At 40.6% G+C, this 25,751-nt stretch overlaps 2 protein-coding genes across 17 annotated transcripts in view; one reads left to right on the top strand and one right to left on the bottom strand.

Moving 5' to 3' along the window:
- Positions 1 to 25,751, bottom strand: part of DHX32 (DEAH-box helicase 32 (putative)) — a 58,195-nt gene that overhangs the window by 25,759 nt on the left and 6,685 nt on the right. For 2 of the 12 annotated variants that reach the window (XM_014733149.3, XM_023637174.2), the window contains exons 2-3: positions 11,544 to 12,067; positions 2,682 to 2,875 (exon numbers count right to left, since the gene is read on the bottom strand). In XM_014733149.3, the coding sequence (XP_014588635.2) occupies positions 2,682 to 2,875; positions 11,544 to 11,822 (473 nt within the window). In that variant the 5' untranslated portion in view covers positions 11,823 to 12,067. Of the gene's footprint in view, positions 1 to 2,681; positions 2,876 to 11,543; positions 12,068 to 13,870; positions 13,951 to 14,428; positions 14,640 to 22,242; positions 22,320 to 24,929; positions 25,712 to 25,751 lie in introns of those variants that run through there. The other 10 variants (XM_070275606.1, XM_070275626.1, XM_070275630.1 and 7 more) reach the window with 8 other exon arrangements.
- Positions 24,899 to 25,751, top strand: part of FANK1 (fibronectin type III and ankyrin repeat domains 1) — a 112,743-nt gene continuing 111,890 nt past the window's right edge. For all 5 annotated transcript variants that reach the window (XR_002806813.2, XM_023637188.2, XM_023637206.2 and 2 more), the window contains exon 1: positions 24,899 to 25,016. Coding sequence is in view for 4 of the 5 variants with exons in the window: in XM_023637188.2 (XP_023492956.2) it covers positions 24,914 to 25,016 (103 nt within the window). In the remaining variant the exon portion in view is untranslated. The remainder of the gene's footprint in view (positions 25,017 to 25,751) is intronic.

Raw genomic sequence — 25,751 nt, 5'->3', positions numbered from 1 at the left:
CTGGTGCAAGGCTACAAGCGAGTAAGTGGTGGAGACACTCATTTTACAGCCATGTTGTCTTCTCTTCAGAGCACAGAACATCAGGAAGAAAATAAGGAATTACTTTCTTTGTCATAGGGTGCTTTACAGTCGTTTTGGCCTCTTTGCCGTTACTCAAACCCTGTTAGCAACAAATCAGAGTATCTGCTGACTGCACTGGTTGGAGGATGTCAGGGTGGAAGAGAAGTACAGTGTCCCAGCAACAAGGGAACTGTAAAGTGAAGGTACAAAGACCTGAGAGGGCCAGGCAGCCCAGCCCAGGCAGAAGGAAACAGAACCCGCCCTGGCCAAAGCCGGCTGTGAACGCCCCTCCGAGTCAAAGGTGTCCTTGCAGTTGAGCCCCACCACATCCAAAAGCTATTTTCCATAGTAAGAAAGGAATGCCACACGGATAAGAACTAAATAATTTCAGCATAAACTGCAGTCCTTGCTTTGGCTGTCAGGATTGGATGCTTGCGGGGTTTTCACCACAAAGCAATCACTTGAAAGCCAAGTCCCAGCACATGAGAGATGCGTGCCAGGCGAGATGGGTCTCTGACCCACTCTGACAACAGTATTAAGTAAGCTCCACAATTATTGATCTCTGTGGCTTTCTCAAAAAAAATTATATATATAAATATATACACTTGATCTATATTAATTAAGATAAAAACATTCTAATATTTCACCTTAAAAGTGACTACATCCAGTCCTTTCCAAAAGGTTTCCAAAGTCTAGATGGCATCAAAGATATAAAAATACATGTACTAACTTTAGAACCTAGTCAGAGCTGTCCTTTAATTAAAGCCATGACCATTTGAGAGGCCACTTCAAAATGTAAAGGATAAAGAATGAATCCGCCGGGCCGGCCCCATGGCCGAGTGGTTAAGTTCGTGCGTTCCGGTTTGGCGGCCCAGAGTTTTGCTGGTTCAGATCCTGGGTGTGGACCTAGCACCGCTCATCAGGCCATGCTGAGGCAGCATCCCACATAGCACAACTAGAAGGACCTACAGCTAGAATATACAACTATGTACTGGGGGGCTTTGGGGAGAAGAAGAAAAAAAAGACTGGCACTAGATGTTAGCTCAGGGCCAATCTTAAAAAAAAAAGAACGAATCTGCCAAGCTTAGGGATCCTTCACCCTTTCAGGGATGTGTGTCCCGTCCAACTCTTCAGCTAATTTGTGAGTTCCTAAGAAGCAAGGAGGTTTTTACATTTCATTTGATTCACTCATGCACCATTTGCATAATAAATAATTTATAAACATATACTAATGTGACGACTCAGGGACATGGCTGCAATAATAGCAAAAGCTAAGATATCTTTAAGAAGTTCATATCGTAGTGCCATTGGTCAAAAGATTCCCCAGGGTTTGATACTAGCCTGAAGACCAATGTCTTCTATTTTTGAAGATAAACATTTGAAGGAAAGCAGCTTAGTACAAACCAAATGAGTTATACAGGTTTTCCCAATAGGAAAAAGCACTGCACCAGAGTCTATAGCAGCTGGCAGGGATGAGGCAACACTCCTTCCTTCCATTATCAAATCTGTTGAGCACGCTCCACAGGTCAAGCATGTCAGATCCTGGGGAGGTGAGCACCCCTGCTATAGCGTGCTGTATTAGACTGTCCTGTACTACACTACACTGTACCACCCCACCCCTGTCACACCAGAGCCCAGCTTCCCCATGGTGTGCCAGGGCACGCTGGTGTGCCAGACAAATGGGTTGTAGATGTGCAGATCAGTGCTGCTCAAGTACGTGTCTCCTCAGCCCCTGGAGCGGTCAGGCAGTGCCTGGGGCAGCTGAAGCCCTTGGGATGGTCATCTTTGGCTGCCGGCAGCTTTGTGCATTCCTTGAGGTGCGCTACACAGACGCTCTCACTTTCTATGTGGGCTATGATGTAAAACTCCTTAAGAGGCACTGGCAGTAATTTTTTCCAATTTTCCTTCTTTCTTTTTCTTTCCTCTTTTCTTCTGTGTGTTATGCTCTTGGGACCCTTTGTGCAAAGGAAACCTCACAATGAAGCTAAAACAAAAAAGAGATAAAAGAAGGATGTCTTTTTCCCACAACCTGTGGTAGCTACCAAGAAGGCTACTTGGAACCCTGAAAAGCAGTTTGAAAAACATTGGTCTGAATCGCTATGATGATGACTGATACCCAGTTATAAAGAAGCCCAGCAGAGCGTCTTCTAATTTACAGTACAGGAGGGTCAGGGAAGCCTTCCTGGAGAAGGTGACCCTTGCATGGAGTCTTGCATGACTAGGAGGAATTAGCCAAGCCCAGAAGAGGCATGGGCATTCCAAGTAGAGGGCGCATGGGCATACTGAGAACCATGTGTGTCAATGTGGCTGGCATACAGACAATTCATATGGACCCCTCATGAGGTGGAGCTTGAGAAGCACAAGCCTGAAGGTCTTTGGAGCCAATCTAACATGTCGTAGCTTTTTCCTGAGGATTATGGGGAGTCATGGAAGAAGTTTAGACAAGGAGTCCCTGATGGTGCCACTGTGGAAAAACAGATGGTGCATGTCAGGCTGGTGAGAGAGAGACCTCATTATTACACACACAGATGCTTACAACACTGAGTGCAAGAATACACTCTTCTAGGATTGTAGAATACGAGCCAAGAGTCAGTCAGAGCAGGTGAAACCCCCAAACCAACCTCAGGATTGTTTCGCTGCTACAGCAGTTCTCAAAAGGGATCACATAGCCAACTTCATGACCAATGTTAACATCCATTTCGTCTGCTACTCGTAGGGCGAGCTGAACTGCAGTCTGCTTGTGGACCTGTGTGCATACCACGCCCCCGTGCTGGTAGTGGATGGAAAGGCAATATTCAGCACACCACTGAGGAACCTTTACCAGGGAAAAATGAGACAGGATCAGCTGCTGCTATGAAACAAAAAACCAAGGGTTCAACTTAGAAATGATTTTTTCTTTCACCAGTGGGCTGCATTACATCTTAGTTAGTGAAACTGAACAATCTGTGTTTCTGCATAGAGTTCTTACTAGTAAATAAAGCATTAACAGGGGTTAGCAGAGACTGAAAGTTTGACTCCCAGTTGAAAAAAAAAGGCAGATAAAAACAAAAGGCAAAATTTAAAAAATATTTTCAACCTCAGTTGTGTTTCTAAAAAGACTCATGTATTTATAGATTATAATTTTCTTTCTGGTCACAAGAAAGCTCCATCAAAAATATCGTTGGGGATATAAACTGCTGTGTTTTAGGCAATGTAAATATTAAATAGCATTTAGACGAAAAGTAGTGACTCAAAATTAAAGCATTTACATTTAAATCTAAATGATCATAACAAAATAATCAAATAAGCCTACTTAGCATTTCCCCGGTAATAAAAGCTAAAATACACTGGCATTTATCATCTAAATACAATGAAACATAAGTCCAGTGAGATAATCAACCAATCCATCCATATTTGGAAAGAGAATTCCAAGGCTGCTCTTGAGACATTTATTTTTAAAATCCTTTTATTGAAAATGTATTACGGATTAATTGGTTTTATCAAGGTCAATTGCACAAGAATTATTATAGTAGAAAGTACTGAATTCATCTGTACACTACAATCTTAAGGCACTGTCAATAAAGTATGCTGTCTTACATGTATTTTTAAAATAAATCATTCTAAGAGTGCTTTTTAATAGATCTATGCTACTTAAAAGTTTTAACATTTTTAATTATCTTGAGATTTGCTACTTACTAGACCCATCATGGAATTCTTAGATTTTAATCCTCATAATTTGAAAAGTAAACATAACTTACCAGAAATCATAAGTAACTCCAAAATGAACAACTGCCATAGACTGCAAATTCCCACTGATTAAAAGTGCAGATGCACTCCCTCCATTGTAAGACAGGTGTCAGCCTTGTCAACAGGCTGCAAACTAATCAGTAATTATGTACTCAATGCCCACCTCTTTCTATAAAAGATGGACATTTAAGCTACTGAGCTCAGGAAACCTGGAATGGAGGCACGACACAGGAAAGAAGAGGGCACCCAGGGAAGTGGAGCCAGGAGGCCAGACAGCCCGGCTCGTGGCCAGTTTGTTACTTGTGAGTCACAACTTCTCTAAGCTTCAGTCTCTTTCCCTCTAAAACAGGCTGAACAGATGAGAGCTGCCCTTCCAGTCTGAGCTTGTGCACATTCTCCATGAGCCTTGCTGCGACCCCTGCGACAGGGGATTCCCGTGTGCCTCCCGACAACCAGGTGCGCATCACGTTCCCGCAGAGGCTGGGCTGTTTTTGGTGTCTGCCCGCCCCACTGGACTAGGAGCTCTGCCCTGGTCACCAAGCAGTCCCAGTACTCAATAAACAGTTGTCGAACAAACAACTTAATCTCTTATACTTTCCAGAAACATTTTTTAATTCTATGATCCTATATACTCTACCTTGAATTGCTTCACAATCACCAGATCACCTAACTGGGAATTCACAAAGAATTTTCCATCTTCCTCATTCCCTAGCAAGTAATATTTTATTCTTGCCAAATCCTCACTTTTTAAACTGATTGCCTTCATGTCAGGGTCCACTAGCTATGGGGCCTAGCCGAGGCCTCAAACATCATTCACGCGAAAAACTGTATTAAACTGCTCGTTTGAATCTTTGTCTCCCCACTAGACTGGAACAGATCCTTACGCTGCACATGTGTCGTTCATATTTGTCCCTAATACTTAACAGAGGACCTGACACATAATAGGGATAATAAATATTTGGATGGATAAATAAGGACATCATAATACCTGAAAAGAAGGGAGAGAAAGGCATGGGCTCAGGACTGAGCATGGGAGAGAAGTAACGAAACCAAGGGGTGTTCACTGGAAAGGAAGAATGAGCACCACCCACTAGCAGACTAATTATGCATAAGAAGAAAACAAACACTCCAAGATTTCTAACTTAAAATACTAGAATAATGGCATCATTAGCGACAACAGGAAATGGAAAGTAAAATAAACTGAAATGAACGAAGCTAAACAGTGGCATAAAGTTCTTCTGGTGGGAGTGAGGAGCTGGGAGGGGAGGTAAACGACCTTTGGGAGGGTTAGGAAGGTGGTCAGTGTTAAGCTCATCTTGATGGGGGGACATCCAGGTGTAGCTATCCTGAGAGCAACTGAAAAGCAGGCCAGGAGCCCAAGGGAGGGGCCAGAGCTGGAGGTGGGGATAGAAGTCACAGAATTTCAGAGCTGCAAGGAATCTCTGGAAGGCACGTAGGCCACACCCTCACTTTACACAGGAGGAACTGGCTTAGAAACCAGGCTGCCAGTAAACAGCACAGCCAGGACTGACCCAAATCTTCCAATTCCTCGCCTAGTGTTGTTCCCACCATGCCACACTTGCCTCCAAGCATCTTTATACAAAGGTGGTAATTGAAGCCACTGAGATTCTCAGCAGTCAGCATTTTAAGTGACTTATTCTAGCCTAACGGCACTGTGAGGGGACAGTACTATGACGACAATGCTCCCTGTTTTACATAGCTGGAACTGTTGCTGAAATTACAACATCCAGTTTTATTAAAATACTTAGATATGCTCAGCCTGGTTATTAAGATCCAGCACAGCTGCTTTCAAACTTTGTAATTCCACAGATTCTAATGATTACGGGCCATCTTCCCCAGCTTCTGATTTTGTTTTTTGACTTCATTTCATTTATTTCTGTCTACTCACATAAGCAAATTCTCTAGGATTAGACTATTACAGTATGTTTATAACGGTATGAACTTCATAGAGGCCTGGCAATGCAATGAAGATACCAATTCAACAGTCTTAATTTTCCTTTTTTGCCCTACTCCACAACAGAGCAAATTATTTCACCAATGAGGCAAAGAAATTAACTCAGAAATGGCAACAGCCCTACTCAATGTCAGGTAAAATAACCAGTGAAAGACTGAACAGATGCATATTGTGCTTATGCAGGGATGTCTGCTGACACATCCAAGGTAAGAATTGTGCACAACTGGCAACTAACTGCAGAGAGCCGCTTGAGTGTGGCTCTGGCTACGAAGTAGCGCCCCTTTCAGTAACAGTTCCACAGGGATGATACAGTAAGTAAGTGATGTAAATATCAACAGAAAAGGTGTCTCTGAACAGAAAGAGAGACACATGAAATCATCTGTCCTATTTTTACAATTTCCTTGCTTTTGCATACCTTCTGAATCACTCTAAGCAAGCTATGGCCCCCTGTGGAGTTTGACGCCTTAGCAAACTCAAAGTATTACCTGAAAAAAATTATGATTCAGCCAATGCTGGAAATGTGAACATTTCATAATTTCTAGGGACACTAAGATTACAGCTTCAGAGGCAACTCCTGCATTCTCCGTGCTTAGAATAAATACGGTACCAGTCCATGCCCTGATTCTGATTCTCCCCTGGGAGTGGCTTTCTCTTTGTCCCAACAGTACCTTACCCCTCTCGCCAATGAATTACGTGCCTGCTAGAGATTTCATTTCTACCTCTACAGTTTCTCTTTGGAAGATCTCCCCCCCGCCCCCAGAACTTAGAAACATTCTAAGTTGGCACTATGAGAATCGGGAAAGCTGAAATCCCCGCATCTTTCTGTCAACCATTTGGCTTGACCTTTTTTCAGAGAGAAATACTGAATTCTAGGCCACTTTGGCTGTGCCTTAAATAGCACTTTAGTACTGAGCAAAAGTCCTGGATTTGGTGAACAAAATAGGAAACTGTTCTTTTAACACATGAAAAAATAAACGTGTTTACAAATTTGCCCGGGAGTTTTGGCAACAGACAACACCCAAATTCATATATTTGGTCTAGAACCTCTCCCTACTAGAAATAACCACTCCAAATATTTTTATTCTGAACTCGTCTAATGATTTTTTCACATTCTCTCAATCCATCCTTTAAATGCCATTTTCTGGACTGTATGGTGTGCCCAACGTGTGAAAGCCTGACAGTGAGGCTTGCCCTGCGTCTGTTCCAGTGCCCGCCTGGACCTGCCTCAGCGCAGGCAAGACAGGCAATCAGTGTAGAGTGGACAGCGAGAATGTGTGTCCTCGGCTCTTATCTGCTACCTGAAAGGAAACCATGGGGACTCTGGCCAACCTGCTGCTATGAGTAGGTAAGAGGAGTCCTCTGAGTAACAAAAATCTAATCTACATCAAGGCTTTATCAAGTACAGTCAGTAACTGGAGTTCTACAGTGGTACAAATTGAGAAAGCAAAGCAAAGATGCTCCGCTCCTGACTACAGGCAACAGGTATGGAGGGTGGGCTGCTGGATTCTGGGAGAGCTGGGGCCCAGGGTCCTCAGAGTGAGCCTGATCCAGATCAGACAGGGAGAGCAGCAGCAGCATCAAGCATCTGTGTCTGGTCTCATCGCTGTCACTGTGGCTAGAGGACATCCACGAGAGTTACCCTAATGTAGGACTTCTTGTCCTTTCATCCACTGCTAGAGACTGTTGTACCTCATCTAATGGATATAGGAACAAATGAAGCGAGACAAAAAGTCATCTGCGACACACAATGCTACTACTAAACACATCCTAGCCCCAAAGGCCCCCAGCCCTCATTATATCACTTAGTCTGCCCATGACGCTGGATCCTCTTCTGGATCACCAAGGCTGCAGCAAGTGCCAAGGTCCCGATCACTCACTTTCATTTCAGTACCAGAATCATGGAACCCAAAAGTTGGAGGGAACCTTAAGGACCACCAACTGACCCAAAGGCATGAATCCCTACAACAACATTCCTGCAGAGCACCCACGCCTGAGCACGCTCCTAAGGCTACCCAACGTGAACCAACACGTCAGAATACGTTACTGAGGAGTGGGTGCCCTCCTGAATTAAATGTCACACAATCCCTGGGTATCACAGTTCATACATATCTTGGCATTGAGTGACTACGGGTGGAATCTACCAGCAGAAAATGGTGGACAAGTTGACTCAACTGATAAGGCGAAGATGCTTTTTACCATACAGCTTCTTAATTTAGGTTAAATCTCAGTTACGTCAGGCTTATTCACCTCACTCACCCACCCATTTCACAGAAAATTTCAGGACAGGTAGAGAAAGAGAAGCAAGTAAAATAGATAGTTATAAAAATATTTCATTCCCTTTCAGGCTTTTTCATAAACCTGCCCCAAAAAAGGTAATAGGAAAAGGCTCTATAAACATATGAAAAGTTGCCCTCTTTTCCCTAGGACAGTCACACAATAGCCTTCATCCCATCTCTACCAAAGAAAGATGACATTTTTAGGATCCAGCAAGATCCCTGTTGTCCTCTTTGGAAGGCCGGGTCTAAAGACAAGCTTTTCTGTGAAAGCTTTAAAACGCTGAGGAACAAGAAAACAGTCTTGGAAGCTCTTTAAAAAATAACCAAATTGTTTCCAGAGTTAAGAAAACAATCAATGCTCCCACTATTTAAATTAGTTTTAGAATAGGCTGATTTTCTTATCACTTGAGTAATATTTTGATTTCTCCCACCCTGAAGATACACACTGCCTTCTCACTTAACATGACTTATTTAAATGTTCCAGAAGTTAAAGATGACAGGAGAAATCATTGCTAGGTATTAATATAACATGTTCCCTAATATAGGATAATAATTCTTGCCCTTAAAGACCAAAACTTCTAAAACAAAACTCAAGGAGTATAATTTTAAAATTTTTTGTTTTTTGCTTACAATAGTGTGGATTAGCAATTCTGAAACTACGTTAGGAGTATTCTAAGATTAAACAAGTAAAGATATTGTGAATAATGAGAGCTAGGTTTCTCACAGTTAGAGAAGGGAATTACAAATGTGGAAATGGAGAAGGCAGTGCTGAACTGGAATCAGAGGCGTCAGTATGAACTCATGTTTTTTAAGACACAGAAAGATAGAAACAGATAAAACAGAAGTGTATAGAGAGAAAGAAATATACACAGAGAAATAGAAAGAAACAGAGAAATAGAGAAAGAAAAATAGAAAGAGCTAGAGACATAAAGAGAAACGGAGAGTTACAGAGATAGACAGACAGACAGATCTGTGTGTACACACCCACACACATTTACTTCCTTGATCTGTCCAAAGAGAGGGGCTACAAGTAACGAGAAACCAATGGCAATGGGCACTGAGTGCCCAGATCTTGGTTTCTACATATAAATCTCCACTAAAAAGAATCGGGGCTCCTTGAGAAAAATGGCTGTTTCTAAGGCTGGAACAAGTAACATGTTAGATGAGCCTGTATCATTTTTCCGGGCTAGAAAGCAAAGAAGTGTTCAAAGGATTATGGGGACATGTCAAAAGGACACAGAAGTCATCTTGAAGGAGTTCCCACTGGCTGCATCAGGGACAATTTGAGCAACAAAGTAAATGGGCTCAGTAATAAATTATAAGCCACAGAATAAAATAAGAATTTATGAGTCTACATTGACATAAATAAATGAATAAATAAGAGAAAGCTCAAGTTTACAGAAGAATTCCAAAGATTAAATGTAGAAGGAATGCCAGAATTAGAAAAATCACCATTTGGTTACCACCAGGGTAATAATGTCCCAAAGGTTAGAATCACCAAAGGATGTTAAATCCAGCAGGTGAATGCATGTGAGAAGTGTACTTGACACAGTCTCAAAGTATCTCCCCATAACTATTAAATGACAGGGGGAAAACAGTAATTTTACAATAAGAACAAGAAAGTCACCACCTTGACAAGTTATCAAACTTAACATCACCAGTCATGGGAAAAAACTCTTCTGCCTCCTGATATGATGCACTGAGGAGGACACCACAGCGTCTGTGGTCTTCCTGCCACAAATGCATAACTGGACTCTAATCCTAAGGACACGTCAGACAAACTCAAACTGAGGGATGTTGCACAAAATACCTAACTTGTACTCTTCAAAAATGTCAAGGTCATGAAAGACAAGGAAAGACTGAGGAGCTGTTTCAGATTAGATGCGATTAAAGAGAGATGACAACTAGATGCACTATAATTTTGGATTGGATTCTGGACTAAAAATATATTTTTTATTATAAAGGCCATTAGTGGGAAAATTGATGAAATCTGAATGTCCATAAGTTAAATAATTGAAATGTCAATATTACAGTCCTGATTTTGATAAGTATATTGTGGCTATGCCCTGGTTTCAGTAAATACTCGCTCAAGTATTTGGAGGCAAAGGGCATCCTATCATCAAGTTACTCCTAAAACATTCAGAACAAAAATGTGTGTGTGTGTGTGTGTGTGTGTGTGTGTTTCTGTGTCTGTGTCTGTGTAGAGAAAGAGAGAATGACAAAACAAATGTGGTAAAATGTTAACCTTTTTAACTAGGGGAATCTGGGTGAACAATATACGGAAAACCTTTGTACTATTTTTGCAACTTGTCTGTAAGTCTGAAATTACAGTAAAATAAAAACTTTAAATTATTTAACTTGCCATTTGTCCACAGAAACCAGGAAAAGTACACTCATTCAGTTTTCATCATTAGCTTCTTGTGACAAATCATTCATTGTAACAATAACTCTTCACGACAAGTAACAAATCATAATAAACCCTTGATATCGGCAGCTATAAATTAAAGAAAAAAAGACGCCTACCACCCATCCCTCCTCTCTTCAAGTTATGTTCGGAACAAATAAGCCCCAGAGGTAAGAAACAACTTGGGAGCAGCAATGTATAGTGGAAAGTGTTCTTATAATTCCAACTTGGAAAGTTACATGACATTCATCAGACAAACTATGAAATCCCTCTGGGCCACAGTTTCCTTATCTGAAAAATGAAGGGTTTCTAACAGGTCATCTTTGTGGTCTATTGTAATTCTTACATCATAAGAATCTAGAAGTGAATTTTATAATAAAAATGCTTATTGCTTGCTTTATAATTTAAGAGTAAAATATAGATCTCACTAAAATCAAAACTCGAAGTTCAAATATAACAACAACAAACTGGACAATAAGTATTCATTAACTATCTACCCTAATTCTTTCCTCCATATTAGATCCCAAAGTGTGTGACCCTGGGCCTGGATTATATTTGGCCCCTCGGTTATTTCTTATAGTCAGGAAGATGAGAATTTCCTTGTGCTTTTTATTTTCTATAGCTTAACCACCCCAACAAGCATGTCCACACATCCTGATGATGAGACTGTTGAGCATTTAAACATGGCAATTAATCCCCAGATCTATGGCAGGCAAATAACATCTATCACATCCTTTATAATACATGCAATGAGATAATTTGAATGGACTTTTTCTACTATCCTAGAAAAAATTCAGTGGTACACTCAACACAATCAATAGTGACAGAAGTATTAACTGTTATTCAGCTGGATTTAATAAATAAAATTAGATAAGTAACTTGTTGTGCCTGAATTGTGCCTTTTTTGCTTTGTTTTGTTTTTTTTTTTGGTTTAAATAATATTACTATTAAAACAGAACACTGTGCTGTGACACTGTAATTATTTAAGTAATAAAAAAGTACAATCATTATTAAGACAGAATACTGCTGTAACACTGTAATTATTTAAGTAATAAAAAAGTACAACATATAAAGCAAATGGTTTTTTGTAGTGACTACTCACCTGAGAGCTCTTGCCACATTTAGCATCCCCTGAAACGATCACAATTTGATTTTGAAGCAAATTCTCCATAAAGGAGTATTTTTCTTTCCATATTGGAAGATCTTCTCTTTCTTTCAGAAGTTTATAATAACGCGATGAATACGGCAATCCATCGAAAGGGTTTAGTTCCAAATCCTCACAGGCCAAACTCCCCTCCTCATCCCCATCGCTGGAATCGAGGGATTCGGGGAAATAGCGTTTTTCGGAGGAAGAGTTCAGACGTTCCAGTTCTCCTTCCATCTCGTCCAGGAGCGAGCTTAAGCAGCTGACATTCCACAATCAAGTTTCTCCTACCAATAACCCACCGCAATCAGGGTTGAAAAGTCTATTTATACAAACTCAGATGGCCCAATCTCTGAGACTTCAGTCCAAGGTTTCAGCAGGCTCAATTCCTCAAAACCACATCTACTCTTTGCTGCGTTACCTAGGGTGCTGGCTCACCTCAGCACTCTTTAGCGTATTAAGTGACTGTCAATAAAACCACGCTAAAAAGCAAACAAACAAAAAGAACGAAAATCAGGTACACATACAAGAAGACATTTAAAAGAAGGAGCACAGGCATTCAAAACCAAAGCATTGTTTTTTCTAACTGTTTACTGTCTGTCATTTCTGCTGTTTAAAAGACCTGGAATAACTCAGGCTAGCGCTTAAAGTTCGGTCGGCTGCAATTTTTTCCTGGCTGGTTTGGAAAATGATTCCACCCTAGACCTGGTGCTCTCGGCCTGACCTCTATCACAAGCCCCTGCGTCTTGACTGACATTGAATAGAAAGCAACAGGGGGACATTGTGATTGTGAGGCTCAATCATGTGGTCACTAATCTCACTACAAAAGAGATGCTGGACCCTATAAAAGAGAAAATCGTGAGGGTCTGGTGAGTGCTCCCCTAACACTGGTTATAAAAAAGTCTCTTTTTTAAATTGAGAAATCCTCGCACTTTTTAAAGAAGAAAAATTTTTTTAAAACTTTTCATTTTACAGTTGCTTATGTCAGTTTACAAAGTCAAATGAGGGAAGTGAATTTATTATTTTTTCCATCTGAGACTATGGCTAGCTTGTATTAATAAGGTCTTTTGTTTAACTGAACCAGAAATTTCAAGCATAATTTCTTGAGATTTCTGGGTCCTGAGTCCAACGTGTCACATACAAGAGGCAATAAAAGACAGCATTGAATTTAAACAAAGACGAGAAATTATCTAAGAAAGAGCAAAATTTACACCAGTTTCGAATTCCCTACATGTCAGGTAAGGAGTTGTTCCTCTTCCAATCAACAGCGATTTTTAAAAAATCCAATCAGTATTGCTCGAAATAAGCCCCTTTTCTCATTAACCAGGTAGAAATTAAAAAGACAGAGAAAGTCAAGTAAAAAAGAACAAATCATAAAATACAGCTCATGATATTTTATCACTCACTCTTTTTTTACAACACCCTATTTATCATTAACTATTGCTTTAGAATTAGTGGGCTCAAAAGGAGAGCTCCTAACCAAAAGTAATAAAAATACTCCATTGGTCAAGCCAGGCTCCAGGAAACACCCACTCACTCAAGAAACACTTGAGCGCCTTCTCAGGGTTTAAATTAATAAACGAGGCATAGACACAGAGGCAGGATCTTCTGAGGGTAGGACCAAGAGCAGGACAGAACTTTTAAAAACTCACACACAAGTGGGCTGAAAGAGGGAGAAGCTAATAACCAGAGGGAGGAAAGGACTTTCCAGCTCCATGCAGGGAGAATTCTTCAACATTCATTCTGAAAGCCATTGTTTCAAAAGTAAAATGGAATTATAATGGTGTGATAACACAAGTGTACCAGGGATTAACTTTACAACTCTTCACTGCACAGGTTAGACTCGATCCACAGAACTGCTCCAAGAAACACAACAGCTTGAGATCACAGGACAAGCCAACTTTGAGAAGGATCCAAGAATCAGAAAATTCTACTCCTCAAAAGATAAGTTAACATTTATTTTATATTCAGTTTTTCTTTTGTTTTGGCGAGAATCCCTTCCATGGGTTCTCATCCTACATGTACGTTAAATTGCTGTTATTACAACCAACAATTGGCTTAGGTACTATTTTTTGAACTATTTTACCTTAAAAAAAAAAGCACAGCTATTATTTTTTACCAAATATATGCTCTTGAGATGTTTCTCTTAATTTTATAACACTCCCTAAAAGTGTAATAATCTTATAAGTAAAGTAAAATCTTACTTAAGAAGTATTGACCACTTTGAACCCTCAGGAACAGTCAGGTTTTCTGAATAGCTGTCTTTCTAGAGATCTAAGGCTCACCTGGGCTCTTCTTCACACACACAGTGTGTACAGATGCAAGACCCACTTCTCTGTTACAGTGGATTAAAGATGGCCACAGATCCTTGCCACCACCCCCTGGAGAGGGAGAGTCTATTTTTTCTCCCTTGAGTCTGAGCTGGCCCTGTGACTCACCAGGACCAAAAGCATGCAGTGAAGCGATGCTGAACCACTGTCAAGGCATTCTCAAGCTTGAAACACTCCCTCTTGGAACTGGTTAGCTGTCCTTCTGGGACACCCAAGCTACATAAAGAGGACACTGGAAAGAGACCAAAGCTGAGCTACCATTGAGAGAAAGTACAGACCACCAACCATGTGGCTGAGCCCTGAAAGATGCTCCAGCCCAGTCAAGCCACCAGATGACCAGAGGCCCAGCTAACGTGACACCCAACAGAAGTAGCACCTATAGGAGCCCAGTCAATGTAAAGAATCCAGAGAAGGAATTCATGGTCACCTTGGTGTAATCTCCTAAGTTCCAGGGTGATTTGTCTTGCCACAACAGATAACCAAACTTCGCCTAATAAAAGAGAGTGTACTCACAATTTAACTTTTTCTTCCTGCCTCAGGGTCACCGTTACATCAGCTCTTATAACAGAATGATGTCCTCAGATTTCCTTGAAGTGTCCAGGGGTCAAAGGCCAGACTGCCACCCCGGAGCCCTGCTTTTCTCCAGGGATTCAGTACCCACATCACACTGCAGTCTGCATGCTTACCCCGTGAGGCCCTTCTCTGCCTTCTAACCTGCTCTGCTACCTGGCGCAGTAGGAACCAGTTGGGCTTGTTTGACAGAAATTCTTGCAAAGGTTGAGTCCACGAAGGGCTCTATATTGAATCCAGTGAGTCTGAGGGACAAAGCTATGAAGTTTGCGACACCTGTTTTGACTACTCAGAGGGACTTTTTGCTGCTATATAGTTTGAGTTCCAGATCTGGAAGGAGGACGGGCTGAGACCCAACTCTGAGTTTTGAGCCACTGACTCCCATAATATATACACAGCTCTCCTCATTTACCCTACAACGGGCATGAGCTATGTCAGTGTTTTCTCCCAGATGTAATTAAATATTTACAAGAGATTCGTGTCTTGGCCTTTGGCAAATTTAATAGTATCAACCTAAACAAGGGAAAACAAATAATGTGGTGGGTTACATGCCATTCAATATAAAATTTAATAAAAATTGTCCTGTTATCAGGATAAATTATATTCCATTACAAGAATTTTAAGTCTGAAAGATTGGCATTTGCTCCTTTTTAAAGCTATCCTACATGGATATTGTAGATTGCATAAGCTGTCAAGGACTGCCCTTCGAAGTGAATCTATTACAACTCTTAAATGAGCATTTATGAAAAAAAACACCTCTAATATAATATGATACGAGCTCAACAAGACAGAATCAGAAGTTGCCGTAAGATGAGCTGTGTCTGAGTCATTTATATGTGCTTGGCTCTGGACCAGTAATGCTAGAAAAATAGTTCACAATAAAAGAAGGATAAAGTCTGCAAGCGATCAAGTGAAACACGACGGTGAAACTTGTCCTGAGCAACTTTTCTGTTTCACTGTTCGATGCTCCTCTTGTGTATTTTCCTGTGTTTAATATAAATGCATTCTTCACACCTGGCAAATTCTCAAATGTACAATTGGAGCACTTTGCAGAGATCTGGAGATTTCCTAACATAGTCTCTGGACCTCTTCCCTGGTCTCTCTAACAGGCCTGTATGATCTGATCTAGTTTCACAGCTTTACTGACATCCATATGGGGAGGACTCCCATTCACACATCCTGCCAAGCCTCTCCCCTAAACTTCAGTCAAGTATTCAACCACCTCCTCGTCATCTCCCATTTGGATATTTAATAGGCATTTCAAACTTTACATGTCCAAAACTGAGCTCCCCAAATCCACCCCAAAGCCTCAAACCTGGTCTTCCCATCTCAGTTAATTCCTTCTTTTTGATTGCTCAGACCAAAAAATTTGATGTTATCCTTTATTTTTCTTTATCTCAAATCCCACATCTGATCCAACAGATTCTGCCTAGCAGAATAAACGGCCTCCAAAGATGTGCGTATCGTAATGCCTGGAATCTGTAACTATGTACTGTGCATGGCAGAAGATTTGACTAAATTAAGGACCCTGGGATGGGGGACTATCCTCATGGTCCAATTAATCATAAGAGTCTTAAAATCAGAGAACCTTTCCCAGCTATGGTCAAAGGGAGATATGCTTACGAAGGAGTGGTCAGAGAATGCTAACGCTGTTGGCTCTGAAGATGGAGGGAAGGGGCCATAAGCCAAGGAGTGATGGGGGTGACCTCTAGAAGCTGGAAAAGGCCGGGAAAGAGAGTCTCTCCTAGCGTCTCCAGAAAGGAACACAGCTCTACCAACACCTTGGTTTTCGCCCACGGAGACCCATGATGGACTTCCAACCTACGGGACCGTAGCATAATAATAAATTACACTACGTTTGTGGTAATCTGTTACAGGAACAATAGAAAGCCAATACATGTCAGTTCTACCTTTGAAATATATCAATAACGCCACAACCTCCACTGTGAACATGTGGTCTGAGCCATCATCCTCTCACCTGGATTACGGCAATAGCCTCCTGACTGGTCGTCTTGTTCCCACTCTGAGCAACTTTCAGTCAATTCTCAACCCAGGAGTCAGAGTGCTCCTGTTCAAGTCAGCTCATGTGTCCTCTGCTCAAGTCTCCAATGGCTTCCTACCTCACCTCACTCTGAGGAACAGTCTAAATCCTTCACAAGGTCCACAAGCCCTCCGGGATCTGGAACCCTTGGTGGTCTGCCCTCATTTCCAACAGCCGCCTCTCTTGCTCACTCTTCTCTACCACACTCACACCACAGCACGTGCCTGCCACAGGGACTTTGTGCTCGCTCTGTCTGAAGAGTCCTTACTTCAGATATCCACACAGCTAGCTCCCTTACTTCGTTAGAGCTCTTTATCAAACGTTAACTCGGTGAGGGCTTCCCCGCCACCTGGCCACCGCGTCTAAACTTTCAACCACACCCCCATGCCTGAAACAGACTTCCTAGGCTCTTTTTCTCGTTTTTTCTCCTTAACACTCACCACAATGTAATGTACATTTTACCTCATTATTTTGTTCACAGTTGGTGGCCCCAACCAGAATGTGGGCACCATCAGTGGGGATTTGTGTCTGTTTCGCTCACTCGTCTACAACAGAGCCTGGCACATAGTAAGCATTCAATAAATATCTGTTGAGTGAATGAACGATGTTAGCACTTCAGGGATACTTATGTTCAGCTTTCTAAGTTGTCCTATATTCTCAGTGACCAAGTCCTTTAAAACCCCTTAGGACTCTGCTCCTTCCATTTCCCTAGTCCCTCATGCCAGATGCATGACAAATGACAATCTACTTGTCCTCCTTAGTCTCTCCACGGCAATCCATCTCACACATATTTGCATTTTCACTATTTCACTCTTCTCAAAGTTCAAGGTAGCTCGCTATGACAATTGGATAAAGTTTAAATGCTTCTGTCAAGAATTCACCGTGTTTCTGGATTTCTGTGACTTTCTTCTCCCTTTTCATTGATGATATTTGACAGACTGTGCTATTATTCAATGATATGGCCTGAAATTTAGCGAATCCTCAAATTCACAAATTGAAATATTTGTACAGGCTCTTGGTTTTCCCTTGAATCATATATTCAAACCACAAATTAACTCCTTTTTTGACATTTATTAAAGTTGTTTTTTTCTTGATGCCTTCAAGAAGAGCTATCGTGTATAAAATAACAGAGCTGCATGGAGATTTGACAATGGCGTGCATCGTGCTTCCTCTAGACTGGTCTTTGGGGCTGCCTATAAATAACCAAAACAGAGGAAACACCTTGTATATTAGAGAACTACTAAACTATCCGTACCACTGACTATCTTTTCCCTATATTTTTAGTCTCTCTACCTAGACTGTTAAATCCTCTGGTAATTTTCTCAGTCTGAACCCAGATATAGTAGGTGCTCAAATAGCAATTAGAGGCTGAGTAAATAACCAATGAATCATTTTCTGTTCTTTAGCGATTTTATGCTTTTAAGACTAACATCTGATTGTTTTTCTCTCATAGGTGTCATTCATAACCTAACAGGTTTTCTCTAGCCTTAAGTTTTCTCAATCTCAACACCTACACAGTGACATCTTCTATTTTCTTATTCAACCAATACTTGATTGCCTACTAAGTGTCTGCACTGTGAACATGCTGATGACAAAGCTCTGGTTTCTGTCCTCATGGGGTTTATAGTCTGGCTGAGGCTGAGGATGGGGTGTCAAACAAAGACCCTTAGTCTTACAGTGAAGTACCTACAAAAAGGAAAATGTGGCTGGTACATAACAGGAGAGAGAAAAAGACTCTGATACAGATAAGTTCATAGATGAGACAAGGGCCAGATCATAAAAGACTTCATATGTGATGGTAAAGAGATTGTGTTTTATTAAGTGCCATGGGTCTAACTCACCCAGTCATTTCTTAATAAATTTTTTTATTTTTTACTCTCTTCCTGCTTTTCTTTACAATTCGCCTCTTAAATTTGGTATGTTACTCTATTTTCTTAATATTATCTATAATCTTTCCAACATCTACCTTCAATTTTCTTAAAGTCATTAGTGAGATCAAGTTTTAGGAGAGCTGGTGACAGTTTAATGCAAATGGCAGAATGGAACAAATAGTGGGGTGACAAGCAGGCTTAACAGGGCAGTAAGAGAAACCAATAAATCATTTTCATGTAAGAAAATTATAAGTAATATTAAAAACTAACATTTCTTGATGAGCATTTTATACTACTTTCCCATAGATCTATAAAAATAGGTCTGTTCTATGATCTAATTCACAGTCAATGCCTTTCCATCTTTACTGTTTAGGAAAAGGGTTCTGTGAGGAAAAATATACACACACACATACATATACATATCTTGCCTTTAAAAAAATTATTTTATATAACTCCGAAATTTGTTTCAACATTATGTGACCAATGCTTTTTTCTTGAAGAATCAGTGCCATTTTTAATCAAAGCTTTACAAATATCGGGGTTTTTTTGGTGAGGAAGATTGGTCCTGACAACATCTGTTGCCAATCTTCCTCTCCACACCCTCCAAAAGCCCCAGTACATAGCTGTATATCCTAGTTGTGAGTCATTCTAGTTCTTCTATGTGGGATGCCACCACAGCATGGCTTGATGAGCAGTGTGTAGGTCTGTTCCCAGGATCCGAACCGGCAAACACCAGGCCCCCTGAAGTGGAGCATGTGAACTTAACCACTCAGCCACAGGACCCACCGCACAAATATTTTAATATCTATTTAATGTCTCTTTATATTCTGTAGAGCGGAAAATCATTTATTATTCAAATGTTTGCATACAAGACCAAATAGAGAATCAGTAATTAAAACAATAAAACCTAAGGATGAAACTTCTACTAATCTTAAAAAGTTGTACTTTTGTCATTTATATTTAAAAACTCGGATACTCCCTAGTGTTGCAGATTTCTGAATCTCCTAGAAGAAATACTAGCTTGATAAACTGAGCTCTGACCTCTATTATGATAGTATAAACAATGAAAAAATAAAAGGTACTAGGTCTGTCCTTTTATGAGCACATCTACGTGGAACCTTTGGAACCAAGCTGTAATACTACTGCAAATACTCACTGCATGTACAACACACTTATCCAGACTTTCACTTATTGTCCTCTCACTCTAGGCTTATGGTAGATTTCCTAAAGTCAAGATCCATTTCTGAGGCATCTTTGAAACTCCTACAAAATAAGATATAAGGCTTTGCATAGACTATGTGATCAATAAGTGTTTGCTGAAATAAACAATATACCTATAACCCTTGATTATGTTTAGAAGAGGGAAGGTTAATGAGGCATTAGGAGTCAATAATAACTGTCTTCAGGGTAAAGGGCTATTATTTTTTGGAGAACGGGATCATTGGTCCAATATTCCATGCCACTTTGATTCAGAGTGCTTGCTCACGGCAAGATAAGGAGCTTGCACTAGAATGTAAATCAACTCATCATTTCCTTTATGAAGAAAGTGTGCTATTAAAAAATTTAGCCGACCTAAACAGTATGATTAGTGCCACAGGCTAGGTACAAGCTGGCACAAGCTCCTTATCGGACTGCAACCGAGTGACATGTGTGGACAGGCACTGGCTGCAGACACACTTTGAGAAGCATGATTCTATACTATCCCTAAAGTTGGAGTAATGATAATGGTAACAATAATGAAAATGATGATGATTCTACCAATTACCCTTTAAAGAGTGCTTACTGGGTAGCAAATGCTATAGGTACTTAAGCACTTTATATGGATTATTTCATTTAAACTCTTAAGAATCCCATGAGGGTTTACTTTATTATTTCCATTTTTCAAATAAGGACATTTAAGCCTTTGGAGATTTAGTTAATTTATCTGGCTTCTAGCAGCTTGTGTGTGGTAGAGCAGGTGATCTTGGCTTAATCCCCGTCAAGTGTACAGTGTAGGTGTAACCACAGCACTTCCTGACTATATTAAGAACATGGGCTCACGCTGCAACACTGTGGGTTGAAGAAATACTTGACACTATGAGCGATGTCAGGCAGGGTGGTCTGGAAGATATACATAAAACAGAAAACGTGTAGTTCTTTTATGGAAAGAAAAGCATTGAAAAATTGAGAAAACATGGTTCTAATCACCCACGTGGAGTTAGAGTCAAATATTTAACATGTAAACTTTATCTCCTAAGCATGTTATACTTTAATTCAAACAACAGACTTATCAGTACTGGGACTTTAGAAGGTGACCCCTTTGTCTGCCTTTATTTTAACTGGCTCAGAGCTCCCAAAAGTATATCCTATTTGGTTTCCACTACCTACTTAAAACTTTCCTTGAACAAGGTAAGGTAAAAATTCAGAATTTATTTTAATAACCTTATTTCTAAACTTCTAACAAGTTAACTTTATTTTGATCTTAAGTAGCAAACCAAGTTAATCGCCTTTTTAAAAACACTCAAAAAAATGATTCACTTTTAACTCAATATTAGTTCATACCACATGATCCACTTTTAACTCAAATACTGGCTTGAATAACCAATCCTGCAAAATGAATTTTTTTTAAGAATCCTACATTCTACTGGTACTTTAAAACTTTTAAGACTTATACACAGAAAGACTTCCCAAGCTCAATCAATGCTTATGTATCATAATAACATATCAATCCCCACAGAGATGTTTGTAAGTCATGGGAAATTTTGTAAATTTTGCTAGAATTTCAAATGGGCCATTCAGTGCTTTTCAGTATTATTTTGACGATTTTCTTTTACTGTAAAGTATTCTAAAAACTAACACTGAGTAAAAGCAGAGTTAATCAAGTTTGCTAAAATATTAATTTGGCTTATTTAGGCAGTCGAGGTAGACATCTGAGCAAATGGATGAGAACCAATAAAAGCTGAAATCTAAGGAACAGGCGCCTGCCAGTCTCCCCAAGGGAGTTAACGTATTCATCTGACCTTCGACATACACAAAATGAACTTTTTACCCATCTTTTTTCAAAGACGGTATTTGCTTGAGGCATCATCATAACTCCCGAGGTCACATTTTACTCGAATTGTTGTTCCAAACAGAGACTGTGAAAAACCACAAATATCAGGAAATTTTCTTTTTTGGTACCAAAGTAATAGGTAGTCATTTTTGGATTAACTTTAATAAAACAATAATAGATTGATAAACTATGTTGTGCATTTTATGGCAGGTTGAGGAAAATGTGATTATTTCAGGGAATGCCAATACACGAACCCTCGAGAGTAGGGACTCTGTTATAATCAGCTTTTCAGACTTTCAGCTTACTTTTCTGGCCACTCCTCTTTAGCTTCCTTGGGTTCTTCCACCACATCCTCCTTCTAATGTAAAATACCTAAGTACCCCAGGGCTCTATCCTTGACCCTCTTCTCATTCCACATAGTCTCCCTGCAGAGAATCATTCACATTTTAACTTCAATTGCCGAATGCTTAATCCAAACGTCTATCTTCATGTCAGACTTCTTTCTTTAGTTCCAGACCTACACGTCCAACTACAGCTTACATGACATCCCAACTTAGAGGAGAGGCATTTCAAACGTTTATGTTCAAAACTGAACATCATCTAGCCCATTCCTCAAAAAGAAAAGGAAAAAGAAAGACTTCTTTCCTTCTTTTGCGTTCCAGTTTCAACAACTCGCAGAGCAATCCCCCTCTGAGCTGGGCGTCCTCCCTGGCTACTCTGTCTTCCTCAGCCCGCTACAACACCAAGGCCCACCAACACTACCTCTCAGTGGCCCCTCCTGCCTATTCCCACCACCACTGCCTCGTTATCTCACCATTTCTTCATGGAATTACTGCAAAATCTCCAATTTTGTTTTTTCTGTCTCTAACGTTGGCTCTCCATCCATCGTCATTCACAAGCTGCCAGTGATCCCTTTCAAATGCAAAACTGATCATGACCCAAATCCTTCTCATTACCTTCAAGATAAAAACTTCACTCCTTAGGTTCTTTCTGACTTAGCCTGTATGTGCCTCTCCAACCTCACTTCCTTCCACTCTTCTGCTAAGTTTTCTCTGCTCCAGCCACAATGAACTACTACTAAGAGCTGTCCTCTCTTGCCTCTGTGCCTTTGCCCAAGCTGTTCCTCTGCCTAGGAAGCCCTCCTGCTCTCACACACAGTCCATCCAGTCATTTCCTATTCGCTTTACGAATAGCAACCCAGAAGCCAGGAAGTACCTAACACACTGCCGATGCTCAATAAATGTCTGCTGTATGCCTGAATCAATAACAACCCTTTATAGCTAAGAAATTCTTTACAATATACAAGATATTTTCATTCACATGATAAGCACATTTATTTGGAGTCTCACAACTTGACTATTAGACAACCATTGCAGGTTTTATTATCCCCACTTATCAGAGGAAATAATCGGTCATGACTTTCCCAGGTGGCATAGCTAGAAATAACGCAATCATCCCTGACTAAAGGCTTGGCCTCTTTCTATTATGATCCTATTGAAATTATCAGGTATACTCTGAAAACTCACTATGAGCTAAAAGAAATAAAGAAGAAGCCTAAGTCAGGGACTCAGCTCCTAAAATGTTTAATTTAATCAGAGACACAAGACTCATATACATAAAATGAGAGAGAACTCTAGAAGAAAGTATAGGGCTAAGTGCCAAATTGTGTAGTGCCCCCAGCAGCAGAGGGAAGGGCATTTAGTGGGCATTAGCCTAATTCTGGAAGACTTTCCAGAAAGGAGGGGAGGGGGACCATGGTCCCGCAGCCCGATTATACTGTGAATGAGCAAAAGGGCTGAGAGATGGGGGCATTCCTTGAGTCCAACAATCTGAGTACAGACCAGGTCAGATCTGGAGGACAAAGAGGAAACAGCAAAAATGGAAATTTGTCTTCTACCTTTGACTGAACTTACGAGTTTCAGAAAGTAACAGAGAGAGAGGAAAAAGTATTCTCACTCTGGTAAAACAAAAAGCAAACAAAAATCCAAAAACAAAAATGAAAACTTCTTCCCACTTACGATAATAAGACTAGGAAACAGAAATAATATACTCATTTGCTTTTTTTCCCCAATCATCTTACTTCTATTAAATAATGTTAACTTCCTACTGGAGTTATTTTTACTTTGAATTCTGATGTGGCCAAGAGACTTACAAAACAAAAAGAAAAGCTACAGCTATCTCTTCACTGCTACCTTGCTACTTCCTGCTGATAGCCTTGAGTTTCCTACATTTCGCAAAGCATCAGCAAACTAAGCAATAATGTAACTATTCTAGCCAGCCATGAGCTTGGAAACTTTTTTAAAAATCAGGACTTTTTCACTTGACCACCAAAAACATCCTAACAGATGAGTGAAAAGAAACAGAAAATACAGTGGTAGAAAACCCCAAAGAGACAACCAATACCTTTACCATCCATCTCAACCCCTATCCCATTAGCAACTTCCTGACCTCAGGATACTTCCTCCAATAATAAAGCATATGCCTTTATCCTAAGTAATTTTTCTATCCATTCAGTAGACACTTAACAAGTACGTTGTACTAGGTGCTGCAGGGAGAAAGAGAAACTGAATATTATCCCTGCCTTGGACACTTCATTGCTTCTTCCTCTCCCTAGTTCCACCCCACACAGTCATTTCTTCCGTAAGTACACCACCCCTTAAAATCAAATATTGCTTTTCATAGTTGCCAAAGTCACCTATTACCTAAAATATGTCAGTGCAAGGCGTCCTCAATGTCAACTTCATAGCTGATAAAATCGTTCTTCTATACTACTATAAAGTATTTCACCAATACATAGCTCCATTTTTTCAACCTTAAACTCTGTGTACAACTACCAAATTCTTGAGTCCTTATTATACTAGCATACAGATCTGCAATGATGCTTCTTTCTTTTGCTGCTTCTTTTTAAATACAAATGCCTAATCCTCTACCTTTTTTTGTATGTTAATAAATGCCAGGCTTTTATCACTATCTCATCACTTTTGGTTATGATATTACTAATGAGCACCGCTATGTTTGTTTCTTGTATGAAAAGACTAATTCATGATTTTGCTGATATGAAAACCAGAGTCTGAAAACGTTGTACACAAGTAGCGTTATTTTAGATGCTTTCTGTCTAAAAATGCATCCCCTGCTTTACGTTTCAGGAACAGGTACTTAAGGTACCAAGAAGCCTTTACTTTCCAACCTGAATTTATTACTTTAATATTTTAGCTTATGAATTATGGTTTCTGTATATATCACACTGCTTGTCAATATACACACACAAATGCCCTTCTTGCTTCGACAATTAATCTGAAAAAGTCTCTATATAGTCTGAGACAGGAAAGCTTAATTTGGTGGAATGTAATAAATGTCTGTTTCCATCATAGAATATATGCTCCTCAGGTTCAATTAACCTCTGAATGATTCTCTTTCTAAGGAGAAAGTAATTCTCCTTGGTGTCCTTGTCATCTATGGAGTGGAAATCTCTCTGGTGGCAAAGAATGAGTAATCACTTACATGACCCAAAAAGGGCTCTTCTTTTCATTTCCCTCAAGTACTGTCGAGAGCAGCGGGAGGAACTGATGGGAGCCATAATCTTCAGACGTGAGTACAGAAATTAATCACGCCGTTTTCCTCCCACCTGCACGTTCATTCTCATTCTTTTCCTTCTCCTTCTCCATTTTTTTTCTCCTTCTCACAGTTCGTTTTTCTTAACCTATGACACTCTCCTGGCTGTTTGAATTTTTACAACCTACCATCATAAAACTCCTTTGTGATTCTCAAAGCTTCCTTAAAGCACAACCTGTATCAGTGTCTGTAAAACCAATATTGTGAAAGACTAAGGTGTGGGATAATGTTACATTTGTTTAACAGCCCTTTGTACAAAGTTTTGGTAAAAACGTTGTGGGCTGATTCCATAACTCAACCGAAAACCGGGCGGATGGAAACGAACAAAAACAGACAAACACCTAACCCAACCGGAAAGATCCGACCCGGGTCCCCTGCCAGAAAAGTGATACTTGGGACGGGAGAGCAAGGCAGGGCAAAGGCATTCTCCCGGGTTTCAAGGTCCAAGAGCACGTCCGGCTCAGGGCTGACGACAGACGAGGCTTCACTCGCTTACTGCTTCCCGTGAACGTGGCACAAGGGACCACCCTCCCCGGCCTGGGCCGCCGCCCCGGCTGCCGAGGGACCCCCGCTCGGAGGGCTGGTGCGTACAGGTCGCTCCGCCCGCCGGCACGCGAGCTCGGGGAGGCCGCCTTCGCCAGGCGGGGCGGGGTCGTCCGGGGCCAACGGGCGGGCAGGGGCCCCCCGGCGGCCGCAACAGGTGCGCCCGGG

This window comes from Equus caballus, chromosome 1 (genome assembly GCF_041296265.1).
Source record: "Equus caballus isolate H_3958 breed thoroughbred chromosome 1, TB-T2T, whole genome shotgun sequence".
NCBI lineage: Eukaryota > Metazoa > Chordata > Mammalia > Perissodactyla > Equidae > Equus > Equus caballus.
The sequence above is the reverse complement of the archived record's forward strand: the minus strand, read 5'-3'. Positions and strand labels throughout refer to the sequence as shown.